The 15,311-nt window shown below is 36.1% G+C and overlaps 1 protein-coding gene across 1 annotated transcript in view; it reads right to left on the bottom strand.

The window, feature by feature from the left end:
* The window catches only part of LOC138319036 (transmembrane channel-like protein 3), a 59,600-nt gene extending 46,884 nt beyond the window's left edge, over positions 1-12,716 (bottom strand). The window contains exons 1-2 of the mRNA XM_069261923.1: positions 12,659-12,716; positions 12,044-12,211 (exon numbers count right to left, since the gene is read on the bottom strand). Coding sequence (XP_069118024.1) covers positions 12,044-12,191 — 148 coding nt within the window. The 5' untranslated portion in view covers positions 12,192-12,211; positions 12,659-12,716. The remainder of the gene's footprint in view (positions 1-12,043; positions 12,212-12,658) is intronic.
* Positions 12,717-15,311: the final 2,595 nt, after the last annotated feature.

The following is a 15,311-nucleotide window of genomic DNA, read 5'->3' as shown; positions in this document are numbered from 1 at the left end:
TACAGGGAGTGGGACGACTGGTTCGCCCGTTGTCAGTATAATGTGACCGGGTGGGGTGTGTTGCTTGGTGTCTTCGGCGGCATGCTTCAGTGATATAGCACTATAAAAAGGGCAAAAGTTCCACTATACAAGAAGACACTACATGAATATACCGCAGTCTCCCAAAACACATACCTCGCACAACATACACGCAACACACCGCATACATGGGAGGCCGTCCTTACATGACCATAGCTGTTAATAGGACGTTAATTAATCAAACAAACAAACAAACAAAAAACAGTGACCTTAACGGAATGCTTCTGTCGTTCATGCTATATATATTCTATATATAGCCAATAAACATAGCTCAAGTCATATATAAAAACACGAAAGAACGGCGGACATATAAGACAATTAAACGATAGAATATATCGGATTATCAAAAGTTGAACTTTAAACAAGTGAAAATCCATAAAGAAATTTTACCAATTGCTTTTCTATTAAAATAATTCAATGTCCTCTGGCTATAGCCGTCTAATTCCTTGGGATAGCAATGGCTTGCGGAACGTCCAATTAAATAAAGTGTAATATGAGCAAGAGTAGTGTGCAGCCAGACGGAATCGAAGCTGCGACCCTGGTATTACTATTCCGCCGCTCTACCGAATGATCAAAAGGGAAATTCCCCGTAGCGAATAATATTGTTGTAAAGTTTAAATTGAGTTTGTACAGTGGTCGAAAATGTTAAATGTTTTCGACGGATAATACCGGACATAAGGTTATGTCCATAGGTCATCTTAGACTTTGACTTAGTGATCTTAAAAACATATTGCAAGAGCCCTGTTACTTTGCAAAAATTAGGCTAAAGTAAAAGCTGACTTTTCATTTAATGCTTGACGTCATTCCAATGACGTCACTTCATAGATGAAATCCCTTGTTTATCTATGAATACTAGAACGAACAGCCTACTATGCCTTTCGGCCGGGTACGAAATGGTCCCTATTGTCCTAGTCGAGCACTGCCTCGGATAATCATTCATTTGTTTTATCAATTATTTCATGTATATAAATACATTCTTATATTATTTAATTATAATATAACTTTTTGTGAGAATGCGGATTCACACAGTTTGCAGACAAAATTTATTAACCCGATTGGAGTTAAAAAATAGTTATATCAATGCTTACAATTATTTTTTTCAGACAACTTGATAATTGACGGATCGCCAGCTGTCAATCAAACCGCACGTGACTTTGTATTTTGTATTGTGACTGCTACGATGTTTGCTCCGACATTGAATAGAAACACGTGCGTTTGTGAGCACGAGGCGTGGCAATGTTACACCTGACGATCGGTCAATATGAAATACGCTTAAACGTGCGAGTCAATTGATTTTTCTAATGCAGACGAATTAGTACCTTTCTTTAGCTACAAAAGTTACTTACTTTACACCATTAACCGCCATTGAAAAGTTTGAGCTTGTACGGAAGCCTGTTAATGTCACATTGAAAAAAAAATAATATGTCGTTATAACGACTTAGTATGTCTTAAATTAATAACGACTTAGTTATGTCTTAATAACGATTTAGTATGTCGTAATAACGACCTAGCTACGTCGTAATAATGACATATTATCTCGTTATAACGACTTAGTATGTCGTAATTACGGCTGAATATCTCGTAATAACGACTTACCTATGTCGTTATATCAACTTAGTATCTCGTAATAACGACCTAGTTATGTCTTAATAACGACTTAGTTATGTCGTAATTACGACATACTAAGTCGTTATAACAACACAGGTAAGTCGTTATTACGAGATACTTAGTCGTTATAAGGGATACTATGTCGTTATTACGACATAGCTAAGTCGTTATAACGACATAGGCAAGTCGTTATTACGATATACTAAGTCGTTATAATGACTTTTTTTCAATGTGACCCTAACAGGCTTCCGTAAGCTTGTGATCTTACTTGAAAAAATATATTAGAAATAATTAATTACGTCACGAAAAAAATCCATGACACTATGCCCTATATGGAATAAAGTACTGATTGAACCATATTAGTAATTGGTAATTGGATTTTTTATATGTATTTTTGTGTTTATTAGACACATATATACACGATTTAATATCAGTTATGAGTATGGTTTATGCACTGTCGGTGGTGGAGCATCTTTAATGACTTTATGGGGCCATTTACAAAAACTGGTCTCTTTTGGTCCAGTAAATAATCGGTTGAATGGTGATATGATCTTTGCATAAAATGGTATAACATCCTACGAATATCAGTACTAGTATGAAAGCAACAACAGGGAAAGAATGATGCCCCTTCATATGCTTTAATGAAAAGATTGATGGCAACTTGGTGGCGGAAATGAAGTGCGGCAGACAGAGTCGAGGATACCTCCTTCCCTTCCCCTCTCCTAATTCCTGTCAATGTTACAACCTCCAAAATGGTCGGTCAAGTTCATGATATTATATTTCCATTCTACTTTCAGTTTCCCGTTTAATCTATGTTAAACCAGATGGGCAATATCTGGCTATGAACTCCAATCTGGTCAAGCGTATGAATATTTGACGTTTCCGCTGCGTCACTGAGAATGTATAGACTGTATACTTACGCCTATACATAACGGTCAAATGTTTTTAAAAGTGGTTTTAAAGTTGTGCGGTCTATGAAATCTAATGGTATTATCGTATTGACAAAATAGCATGTATTAAAAAATATTATCGCATAATTTTCATTTGTTAGCTTGTTACAAACCGTTTTGTGTTGAACTATATTCAGAATCTGATGCTATGGCTGTTCCGTTTATTGAACTTGGTGACGTCAACACTAGCGCAAGCGGGAAATTCAAAAGATATACATGTATAGTTTTGAATTTGAATGATCGTAATGGAAATATAAGTAATAAACTGTTACCAGATTGGACATACAGTTGATATGAAGCCCATCCGTCCGAAAGATAAATATTCATGGCGCCCTAACGGGCGCCATTCTATTTATCTTCCTTCCGGATGGGCTTCATATCAACTGTATGTCCAATCTGGTAACAGTTTATTGCTTAAATGATATTGTTATGATAGAAACACGAGTTGCAGAAAGATATAGATTTAAACATATTATTATACCTCATCCATGTATTAGTGCTTCTGATTAGTCAATACAGTATCACGTGATTAAAAGCAATCGTCATGTCATCTGTATTTGCGCTACATTGATTGAAATTCCGTTATGTCACCCCCGAATCGTTATGTCGCCCTCGTTATGTCACCCTCGCGTGAGCTTCATCCGGGTAGTCTCTAGATGTAACGTACTACTGTTGATGTTTCTAGAGAGGTTCCGGGTAAAAGAGATATGGCGGCTCCAGGACGAAGTGTTTGCTCTGGTTTACAATATACGTATCATTTATATCAGATTAACACATGATTTAAGGTAGGCTAAACCAGCATTAATTGAATGTTATTGTGTATTTCTTAATCATCACTTCATCTCTGTTTCTTTTGTATAATTTGTACATGTACGAAGACGGTCTCACAGTACCTATGGTAACGGTATATTTTCCGTTACGTTAGGCCTAAAGCTTACATTACTGCTCGATATTTGCAACATTTTAATGATAAACAGATTACTGAAATCTACAATGTAAGTACCAACCCTGTCCCCTTCCTAGCCACAACTTGAACATATCGGAAATGTATGTACATGTACGGTAGCCTAATAGGCCCATTCTCATCCATCAGAGTTACTTCCCTTCATTTCACTCTGTCACTCTGTTGGTATAGCGATAGCTTGACAGCCGATGGGTGCCGAGAATGAATAGGCCTAGCATACCTAATGTGTTACTCTGAATACTCCCGCAAGCTCAACATTTTACAAGTACGGGAAATCATAGTAGAACTCCAAAACGTTAGTTACAACATACACTGTGTGGTTTGAGTGTTTTGTTACATTTCTTACGTTTTATTTTATAATAAATGTATAATAATGTATCCTGCTACCTAGCATTTTTTTTTCTTTTGGTGCAAACAGCGATGTTATCCTGGTATGGACAATTAAAACAGAATATTTCAATATTTTCAAGAAGTCCAATTTGGATAGAAACAGTAATATTCGTATAATAAAACAATTGATGCCCCCGTGATGGAGCGACATGACGATTTGCCCACCCTCGAGTCGTCATGTTACCCTCGGGCTACGCCCTCGGTTGACATAACGACTCTCGGGTGGTCAAATCGTCATGTCGCTCCATCACGGGGGCATCAATTGTATATTGATTTATTTCCTTTATACATGATAACTTTAACAAGGCATACACATAAATTAAATATAATTACCATTACATAAAAAAAACTGTTGCTTGATTTGATAAAAGCTTGTATATGTCTAAAGACATAATTCTGCATTTATGTGTATAGGCAGATTTTCATTTTCAAATAAAAATAAATGTAGATTAACAATACTAATATCAAGATTATCTATGTTTTAAAAAAAAATACTTAATGCTGCTTCATAAAGGTTGCTTTCCAAGAAATAATGTGAAGTATTCTCGAAAGGGTATACATTGCTACATGTACTAACTGGATTTTCAACAATATTAAAACGAAGCAAATAAGATATTTTGATGAACTTTATTAAATTAAAAATGATATCACCGTATATGTCACTATATTAGAAAAGTGGCGACTAACAAGAATAATTTGTAATAGCATTTTCAGAAGTTTGCAAAGAAGGTAATATTTTTCCTCTTTTTCAAAAGAATTCCACAGACGTAAGCTTAAGGTTGTTGGTAAAAAGGACGCGGTACTAGTAGAGAGTCAAAAAGGAATAGCATACTTACTACGTAAATTGTACTGACTATTGTCACCAACCTTATTTGGTAAAAGAGTTGTTACAGAAATATATATATGGGAGTGTTTTGTTTGTTTGTTTTCATTGTGTACACTAGACTTGATTTTCTTCTTTTTCGCCATTTTTCCTTTCCGAAAGATTTCCTAGACCTGTTTCGAAAAATAATGAATCTTTACTTGCATATGAAGATAACCCTGTTATTACTCCAGCCGGTTCCTTCGCTGAGCACCAAGTCGATATTCGTGAAATCGACTTCTTTTTATTTTAATGACAAGTCGAAATAATTAAGTCAACATGGTCTAAAATCTTTGATACAAACGACTTTCCTAAGTCGCCTATCGATTTGTATCTGTACAAGTCGACAAAGTAAATGTCGACATGACGTCAATCACAAGGGATATGTCGCACAATCTATATCGCGAAAGTGCCAAGTGGCTCGCCATGTCGTGTTTTTAAAGTCGTTTAGACTATGTTTTATCACAACAAATGCAGGGCCAAATACGTTTCCATATGAAAGTGGAAATCAAAGGCCACCCTTTCATAAAGCACTGTGTATATGCAGCAAAAGCCATACAGCAGAGATCGACGTTGATTGTTAATTAATTAATTAATTAAATTTTTATTTATTTGATTTCAAAAAAAAATTGTGATCCTGCACATCCCGGCCATGAAACTGTAGCCTGCGTGTACGTAGCTGTTAGCCCGAGCTAAGGAAGTGCACAACGAATTATTAATATATATAACCGTGTAATGAAAATTCGTTTCAAAGCTGTGTGTGTTTTGTTGATTGCCATTCGTACCAAGTCATGTAGTACATACCGTACTATACTATATTAAAAGAAAAGAATGAATGAAAAAAAAAAAAGATTTTTTTATGTTGTATTTTCTTGTTAATCCCGAAAAATACCAGTTACGTAATTTAAAAGCCATAAAGGTCACAGTACAGGTACACAATACACATTGGGAAACCAGCTTATAACATGTATATAATATACATAAACATTTACATCCCTCGATACACTTATATAAAGGCACAACGAATTTTTGTTACGGTCTCAATGGTCAGATACAACCTTTGGGCTAAAAATCCTCCAGGGACGCGGTTTTAAACTACCAACTCGCGATACATCTGCATCTATTTTTCGTAGTAAAAACATGCATTCTTTGTAGTCAAACGTAGTAAAAAAAAAGTCACGTGCTTGTACCACATTCATGCCATTGGCCGGAATATACAATTGTATTATGGGTAACTAGTGATCACGTGATTTTGTGTTTACTTCCAAATATGGTGATAGTTTGCTTGCCATTTCTTCGGGGAAATTGATTTATTTGAAAAAATAAAATGCTATTAATATTGCATGCATATCATTTTGACTTGCACATATGGACTGTTTTACTATAAATAATGAACTGAAATGAGTTGTAAAACTGCCATTTTCCCGTTTTGGAAATAAATGATACAATACGAATTGACCAAATCAATAGGTATAACCGTCTAATCTAGAATCAGCGAAGATCGGCTACTCCCGGCTAAATTCGTAGAATTCTAAATTTATATTTATATATATTATTACCTGCTTTAGGGTTCAGAACATATACATATAACACAGAGAAAATAAGATCTTCTTCAAAAGGCCTAATTATGTATAAATACCAGGTCAGAGAAATCACTCTATTTGGAAGTAAACACACACTCATGTGATCACTAGTTACCCACTAATACAATTCCATATTTATTTCGGCCAATGGCATGAATGAGGTATAATCACGTGACTTGTTTTACTACGTTTTACTACAAAGAACGCGTGTTTTGTACCATTTAATATGAGGGAAATCCTCCGCGGATCGTGGTTTCATTTCCACCATTTGAAATTGTTAGCAATACTATCATATCATAGTTTATTTTCCATATTATTTCCAAACAAATAGTATAAGCTTCCGCATAGCCCACTTAGCTTTTTGGGAATCTAATACATACATGTATGTACACATATACTAAGAAACACGGGTTTATGTGCTTACATGGCAGCTTCTCGCCTGGTAAATTGGGACCTAGGACCTAACTCATTATTTGCTTCGGTAGGTTCCGTACGAAAATGTATCATTTTGTTTGTCAGAATAACTCTTCATAGATTGAAAGGTCTCAAGGCCCTCTACCAATATTGTGAATTTCATGGCCCTGGGGTCTCGGAATTTTCCCCAGGGGATAGGGTCTGTACCATAGTTTATATAGGGAAACACATTTATGAGCATTATTTGCTCAATTTTCATAGGAAACAGATGCAATTGAATCAAATACTCTTCATATATTAAAAGGTTAAATGGGTATCATCACTGGCTGATTTCATGGGCCTGATAGGCCAAATATATGGTGCTTATATACAGTGTATGTATTTGTTTCATTATTTATCCGAACTCGGGTGACCAATCAGAAAAAAAAAAAAAACATGCATGGCTGACAAGTGGCTATGTGTTTTGTTATTCCTGCTATATCGACTTCATTTTTAGTTTTCCCATGTTATAAAACATTTCCAAGAGGAAAGAAAAAGGTAAAGAATAACAGAAATAGAGAAAAGATCCATCTTTTATTGGCATGATTTACATCAGTCAGTAGTGGGTACCAAGTTCATTAAACTTTTTAAATGTGCAACTGCAGGGGCGTAGGAAGAAAAGGGTCCTCCTGCACATTTTTCGTACTTCATTTTAGAAAATTTTGCCGCTTTGCGGCGCATTTCATAAAAGTTCAAGCACGAAATGTTCAAACCTTTAATAATAAAAATTAAATACACATGAACTAGACTAAAAATGTCCATCAAGGGATTCTACTATTTCAAAAATGTTTCTTAAAATATTATATTGTTTATACATGTATGTCTAAGCAAGACAATTAAATCAATTCATTATTTTTTTAGTTAAACAACAATGTGCTGATGGTGTGAAGTCGTATGTTCAGATCGAGCAGGGTTGCATAATGATATGACGACATTCACAATTATAATTTCTAAATGCAGGTAAATGTAAATCGAAAAATTACCACGTTAAGAACGCATTAAAATCCTCAAAATACACCGTAAAACTCATATTGGCCATTCCAAATCGTAATATTTTTCGCGGGGGAGACCCCCGGACCCCCAGAACACCAAAGTCTCGAGCATTCGGCGCTCGCAAAATCATCAAAATCGTAATTTTTTCCGGGGGAGATCCCCAGACCCCCAAAACACCAAAATCTCGCGCATTCGGCGTTCGCAAAATCATCAAAATCATCAAAATACATCGTAAAAATTATCTCAGCCATTCAAAATCGTATTTTTTTTTTCCAGGAGAGACCCCCGGACCTCCAAACACCAAAATCTCGACCCTTCGACGCTCGCACGCCATTTTGCATATTCATTAATTTCCTGTTAGCGTCGCCATTGATATGGATGTGTACAAGGATTATATGTAATGATTTATGAGAAAAAGTATATAAAGTATATATGGTTGTGTGTTGAATTAATCTCCCCCTGTGTGACCTATTGCAATTGTCTTTTGGCCGGCAACATACAGTGTCTGTTGTAAACAATTTACAATCTTCTTAATAACCAAGAACCTCATACATGGACATGTTATTGGGCCATAGCATGCTGGGATGAAGGAATACAAAGTTTGTTCAAATCAATGATCTTGACCTATGTGCCAAGTCACAGGGCTGAGACATATTTATTTGTTTGTTTAAAAGCAAAACATTATTTATAACTGTGCATATCGGAATTCAGGTGACTGTTAGACATATATATCCTTGTTGCCTTCTGCTCATTCTCAACTCTCATCCATTTGTAAACAATTCAAATTTTAACAAACTTCTTCTCCACAACACGGTTTTTCTCATTTTACAGCAAGTACAAAAACAACAACAATCAAATTACAATCATGAATATTTTGTATTGATATTATTTTTTTTGCAAATTTTCAGCAAAACAAACATGTTTCAAATTAAATTAATACACATATTTGATTAATATATTTGATCTGCATTCATTATTGAATTTTAAAAAAAATGAAAAAAATTCAAGTTTTAATCAAGGGAGATAAATCCGTTTTGAAGGATTTTCCACAAAGTGGAAAAGTTAAGATTAATCAGAGATTTACTATTTAAATCTCTGGATTAATTCACTTCCCATGCATTATTCAACCAAAATTTAGCCTGGTACATTAACACAAATTTATTAGATGAAGTAATTGTCGAGTATACATGTATATATGAACTTTGACATCTGCCATGGCACAACATGTAATCTTCAATTTATCAATGTTTCACAATCAAAGTCTACTCTAAGCCTTCTGTTTCAAAATGGTGGAAATGAAACCACGATCCGCGGAGGATTTCCCCCATAATGGTACAAAACACGCGTTCTTTGTAGTAAAACGTAGTAAAACAAGTCACGTGATTATACCTCATTCATGCCATTGGCCGAAATAAATATGGAATTGTATTAGTGGGTAACTAGTGATCACATGAGTGTGTGTTTACTTCCAAATAGAATGATTTCTCTGATCTGGTATTTATACATAATTAGGCCTTTTGAAGAAGATCTTATTTTCTCTGTGTTATATGAATATGTTCTGAACCCTAAAGCAGGTAATAATACATATAAATATAAATTTAGAATTCTACGAATTTAGCCGGGAGTAGCCGATCTTCGCTGATCCTAGATTAGACGGTTAGACCTATTGAATTGGTCAATTCGCATTATATCATTTATTTACAAAACGTGGAAATGACAGTTTTATAACTCATTTCAGTTCATTATTTATAGTAAAATGATACATATGTGCAAGTCAAAATGATATGCATGCAATATTAATAACATTTTGGAGTCTAAATATTTTCAAATAAATCAATTTCTCCGAAGAAATGGCAAGCAAACTATCACCATATTTGGAAGTAAACACAAAATCACGTGATCACTAGTTACCAATAATACAATTGTATATTCCGGCCAATGGCATGAATGAGGTATAAGCACGTGACTTTTTTTACTACGTTTTTACTACAAAAGATAGATGCAGATACAATGTATATCCCGAGTTTGGAGCTAAAACCGCGTCCCGCGGGAGGATTTTTAGCCCAAAGGTTGAATCTGGCCATTAAGACCGTAACAAAAACTCGTTGTGCCTTTATATAAGTGTATCGAGGGATGTAAATATTTATGTATACATGTATATATGGACAGGGCAAGCTAACAAGTAAAGCTGGTTTCCAAATGGGTATTGTGTATCTGTACTGTGACCTTTTTGGCTTTTAAATTACGTAACTGGTATTTTTCGTGATTCGCAAAAAAATGAAATCTTGAAAAAATCATTGTAATATAGTATAGTACGGTATGTACCACATGGACTTGGTACGAATGCTAATCCACAAAGCACAAACACAGCTTTTAAACGAATTTTCAACCCACGGTTATATATATTAATAAATGATTATGGCCAAGAAGATGGAAATTTGTTTCACTTTTGCACTCTAACTTCCTCAGCTCGGACTAACAGTGACAATGTGTACATACACGCAGGCTACAGCTGCATGGCCGAGATGTGCAGGATCACAATTTTTAATTTTGAAATCAAATAAATGAAAACGTTTCTGAATTAACAAAATCAACGTCGAACTCTGCTGTATGGTGCCTTGCTGCATATACACAGTGCCCTATGAAAGGGTGGCCTTTGAATTCCACTTTCAAGACCAGATCATTTATGTCGACATCTTTTAGTTTAGATGTCGACATCAATAACTGACAAGTCGGTGTCAGTCGACATATTCTTCTGTTTATGTCGACATCTTCCGATATGATGTCGACTTAATGCCTTAATTATGTCGACATCATTAAGTCGTAAGTCGGCAACTCGATGGCAGAAATATGCCACCATACTATGGTACAAGCACTGACTTCAGTTTTCTATATTCAAAGATAGTGGCTATTTCATGATTTGCGCATGTGTAACAGGAAGGCGACAAGTCGACAACTCGACAACACGACAACTCGACAACACGACAAGTCGATATTTTACCGCGACTACACGAGATTCTGTACGCGCTAATAAGCGTATTTGAAATGTCGACTTGTCGTGTTGTCGACTTGTCGTCTTGTCGTGTTGTCGACTTGTCGCGGTTCGAAAACGCGACAAGTCGACATTTTAACTGTTAAATCTCGGGTTGTCGCAGTTTGAGACCGCGACAACTCGACAAGGCGACAACACGACAAGGCGACAACACGACACAGGCCGTAATCAACCACAACAACACGAGATGGCCGTAACACAACAGACTTTCACACACAGCACCATAGAAATGTCTTACCTTTAACCTTGTGAGAACACATTTCAAAAACTACGTCGTCGATAGTTTTTATCCACATATATATTACGGATCTATACAGAGTACTTTCTCTACTTGCATGAATGATGAAAGAATCAGTATGGTACAGCAGTGAAATTCAAGAAGTCAAAAAGTCGTCTGTTTTCAAGAAAACATTTCGTTCGATCGAATTAGGTCCATAAAACATGTGGTTTTGTTTCATATGCGTATCCGTATGCGTAAGACATTCCGAGTGATTCTGATCGATTAGAGTTACTTCCCTTTGTTACACTCTATCTGTGAAGGGAAGTAACGTAAACTATGGCAGATCAGAATGCTCCGAGTGAACACTTATTGCAAGTACATGTAGGGCGTTTGATCTTAAAGTCGACTAAAGTTAGGATCTTATCTTTTCTCTTCTTCCTACTGACTTTACCTTTCCTAATGCCTCCCTTGGCACCGCCTCACTTTTAGCCTTGAGTTGAACGTTCGCCACTGTGAGGAAGGCTCTGGGTTCTATCCCCTGGCCGTGACACACCAAAGTCTATGAAACTGATAGTTTCTGCTCCTGTTTAGCGCTCAGCATACAGGGAGTGGGACGACTGGTTCGTCCGTTGTCAGTATAATGTGACCGGTTCGGGTGTGTTGCTGAGTGTCTTCGGCGGTATGCTTCAGTGAAATAGCACTATAAAAAGGGCAAAAGTTTCACTATACAAGAAGACACAACACGAATATACCGCAGTCTCCCAAAACACACACCTCGCACAACATACACGCAACACACTGCAAACATGGGAGGCCGTCCTTACATGACCATAGCTGTTAATAGGACGTTAATTAATCAAACAAACAAACAAACAAAAGTGAGCACTTACTATTCCTAAGCCCGCTCTGCGGAGATGGTGGTGGGACCGGGTCTCTGGGTCCATTTTGCGGGGGAGGTGGCGGTTTTCTGTGTCCGTGATATGGGGAAGGTGGCGGGTTTCTAGTCAACAATGGCTCTCCCTCTGAATCTGATTCCATACTTCAGACTGTGTCTAAACCTTATAAGAAGCAGCATTTATCACAAACTTGAATTTGTGTTATACATATATAAACACCGACACGGGTTCCTTCTAGCATTTATGTCTGAATGTCTAAGTTTGGTATTAGGGTCAGATGAAATGTAAGGTAAATCAATCGTCACTCTACAAATCTAATGACGCACGGAAGATTCTAATATGAATGAAACATTCAACTTTATCAAGTGTTGCATTAAAATACATTGCCGCGTCATTACATAGCAATATACATGTAATTGAGAACATTTTGTAAACAATATCAGTAAAATACCTTCCAATAAGATATCCACTCCGTCAATATATACCGAGAGTTATATGGAATGCATTTTCATTAGAAGAAAATACCACGTACATGTATTTACAGTATGTAACAAACAGCTCTTGGTTTGTTTTAAAGTGCACTTTACAAAGGTATAAAAAGATACTTACCCTGTAATTAGGAAAATTTAGCACGTCATTATAAATATGGCTTAATGTTGTGATTTCATATGGGACGTAAAAGTTATATAAACACAAATTCGGGAGATAAATAAAACTATGGCAGCTCCGCCGGTTAAATTGAATACGTAAACCATGAAAAATAAAAGTTGCTTTGTGGTTTTAAACCACAATCTTAGCAAAGCAATAAATGTATTTGTCTTACTCTCACAGAATGAAAACTTTAGTAAGGATTTTTCTTCCAGACAATTATTGAAATTTCTCTGCTGCAAAATGATAATTTCGCAGTGTTAAGTTGACAATGCTTTATGAGTGATGTATGATCAACTTACCCCAGTATTAGTGATAACGTCCAGGTAACAATATAAAGATAACGATACTGATAATATATACTCGTCACGAGATTATATATCAAATATATCTGTTATCTTGTATCGATAAAACGCTTTAAATCGGAGGCTGAAATCAAAACATTTATCGGAAATGTGTTTTAATTTCAACATCAAACAATAATGGTGTTCGATTCTTGACTAATCAAGATGTGCCTACCATATACCATTAGCTTTCTGTTTCTTGGTTCCGAGTTCAAAACTGTAAAACCCAAGTGAGACAATTATCAAGTAATGGCCGCAGGTCGGCGGTTTTTCCCCGGCATTATCTGGTACTTATAATGGTGACGGAATCGGCTCCCTATGTTTATCATAACGCCCTCAACAAATGAGAGTCTATCTTTAATTTCACTACTTATAATTGAATGGCTGGGATATTGTAAATCAAAAGGCTATTAGACAGATAATGGTGTCGTCTCTAGGTGGTCGGAAAGCATAGTAGGCCGGGTACGTATATTCGTTCTAATCATTTCAAAGTTATTTCAATAAGTTTATATGTTTAACCTGTTTTGTGATCGATGTAAATTAAAGTCTAAAATTAGTATGAATACACGTATACCAAAGAGAGAAAAAATTTTAAAACAGTTCGCTTTGATTTTATGGAGAAAATATATGCATGATAAACGTAAAACACACTAAGAAGCCGCAAAAAAAGTAGCAATATCCTCGCACCTCACTGAAGTTATTTAGTATTTTGACTATGTTTTATGATAACAGGGGGGGGGGGGGCGGGTTAACATTAAAGGGAGCAGGCCCAATTAGGGACACTAACTCTTAGTATACAGGAAACTACATTATTATTTTCGTGTATGTGGAGTGTCGTTGTGCGGCCAAGTTTTGGAATAATAGCACGAAAAGTAAACAGTGTTGGTGGTTTTTGGGGGTTCCATGATAAGTTATTAACAGAAATGAAATAAAAATTCAAAAAGCTTCATTGGGGTGGGATTCAAACACCCTGCATAACAGTAAAACATTTCCGTTTCGCCCAATGTTTTTATGTACATTGAACTCTCTCGGAGTTATCTCCCCTGACGCAATAGTGCCAAAGTAAGGATTTGCGCATATTTTCTACAGCATCAATAAACAAGATAAGATTCCCGCCTCAACGTGTGACAGAACAGGCTTTGAGTGATGCATTATTCATGATAAACAACAAATGTTTCCCATGTTCACATGGATAATTATCCTCGATACCCCAGGGGTTACTTTTACTACAATGTAACGTTACAAGTGAATATAACGTCAGTAATAGTAACCCCTGGAGTGTCGAGGATGGCGGTAAAAATGTATCATCTGTGACTGAGGTTAGGATGTATGTGACCCCGCACCAGAGGTTATGATATGGCGACATACAATAATTGAATTAATTCTATATCAATGTTTAATATTGTAACTACAGTGCGCCAGAGGTAGAAGATTATTAGCTAGAATGGCTGATAATTTAATACTTCGGTTGTACTCGACCAACCCGTCTATAAGTATATGTACATTTTTATGTATAGGCAGAGTCATGTAGAACATTAAAAGTTGTTCATTTTGTGCATTGTAGTATTTGAGTGTGGTATATTCCTGTTGCGTCTTCTTGTGATCCAGGATTTATAACTGTTGACGCCATATTATCCATGACAGCGATAGTAACCCCTAGAATGTCGAAGGTGTTTAAATTAATAGAACTATTGTCTTCTTATACTATAGTGCTATTTGTATCATTCAAATACACCGAACAGCAAGTAAAAAAGCTATAAGGAGGTGGAGTAAAGCAGGATTACCTGGATAAAAAAACACCGACCTATTGTGAACGTAGGCGGTGCTATCACCTCCCAAATCTACCAGGTCCTAACACTTATTACGTAGAAGACGTAAATATAGAAAGTTTCCATGGCATGGTGGTGTAATTTTGGTATTCATGAAAAGCATTTACACTTGTCTGGATAAAAGAGCTATGAAACCCAGGAACACATATGGTTCAGATGAACTTCATTGATTTTGTTTTCTGTGGGAAAAAGAACGGTCGAGTAGATTCCAGGAATGCACACATATACTGTATGTAATAGACCATTCGTCCCAATTTTACACTACATTTGAAAATTCAAACATGTTTAACTAGCCGAACTCTTTGTATAGAAAGTGTCAAAAACGGTGACCTTCGCTGACAGGTATACCACACGACTACTGGTGTACCTGTACCTTTAATGAACTGGTAACCAATATACCTGCATTCTCTACCTTTAATCAAGAGCCTCTGATCTTCCATA

This window comes from Argopecten irradians, chromosome 1 (assembly GCF_041381155.1).
Source record: "Argopecten irradians isolate NY chromosome 1, Ai_NY, whole genome shotgun sequence".
Taxonomy (NCBI): domain Eukaryota; kingdom Metazoa; phylum Mollusca; class Bivalvia; order Pectinida; family Pectinidae; genus Argopecten; species Argopecten irradians.
The sequence above is the reverse complement of the archived record's forward strand: the minus strand, read 5'-3'. Positions and strand labels throughout refer to the sequence as shown.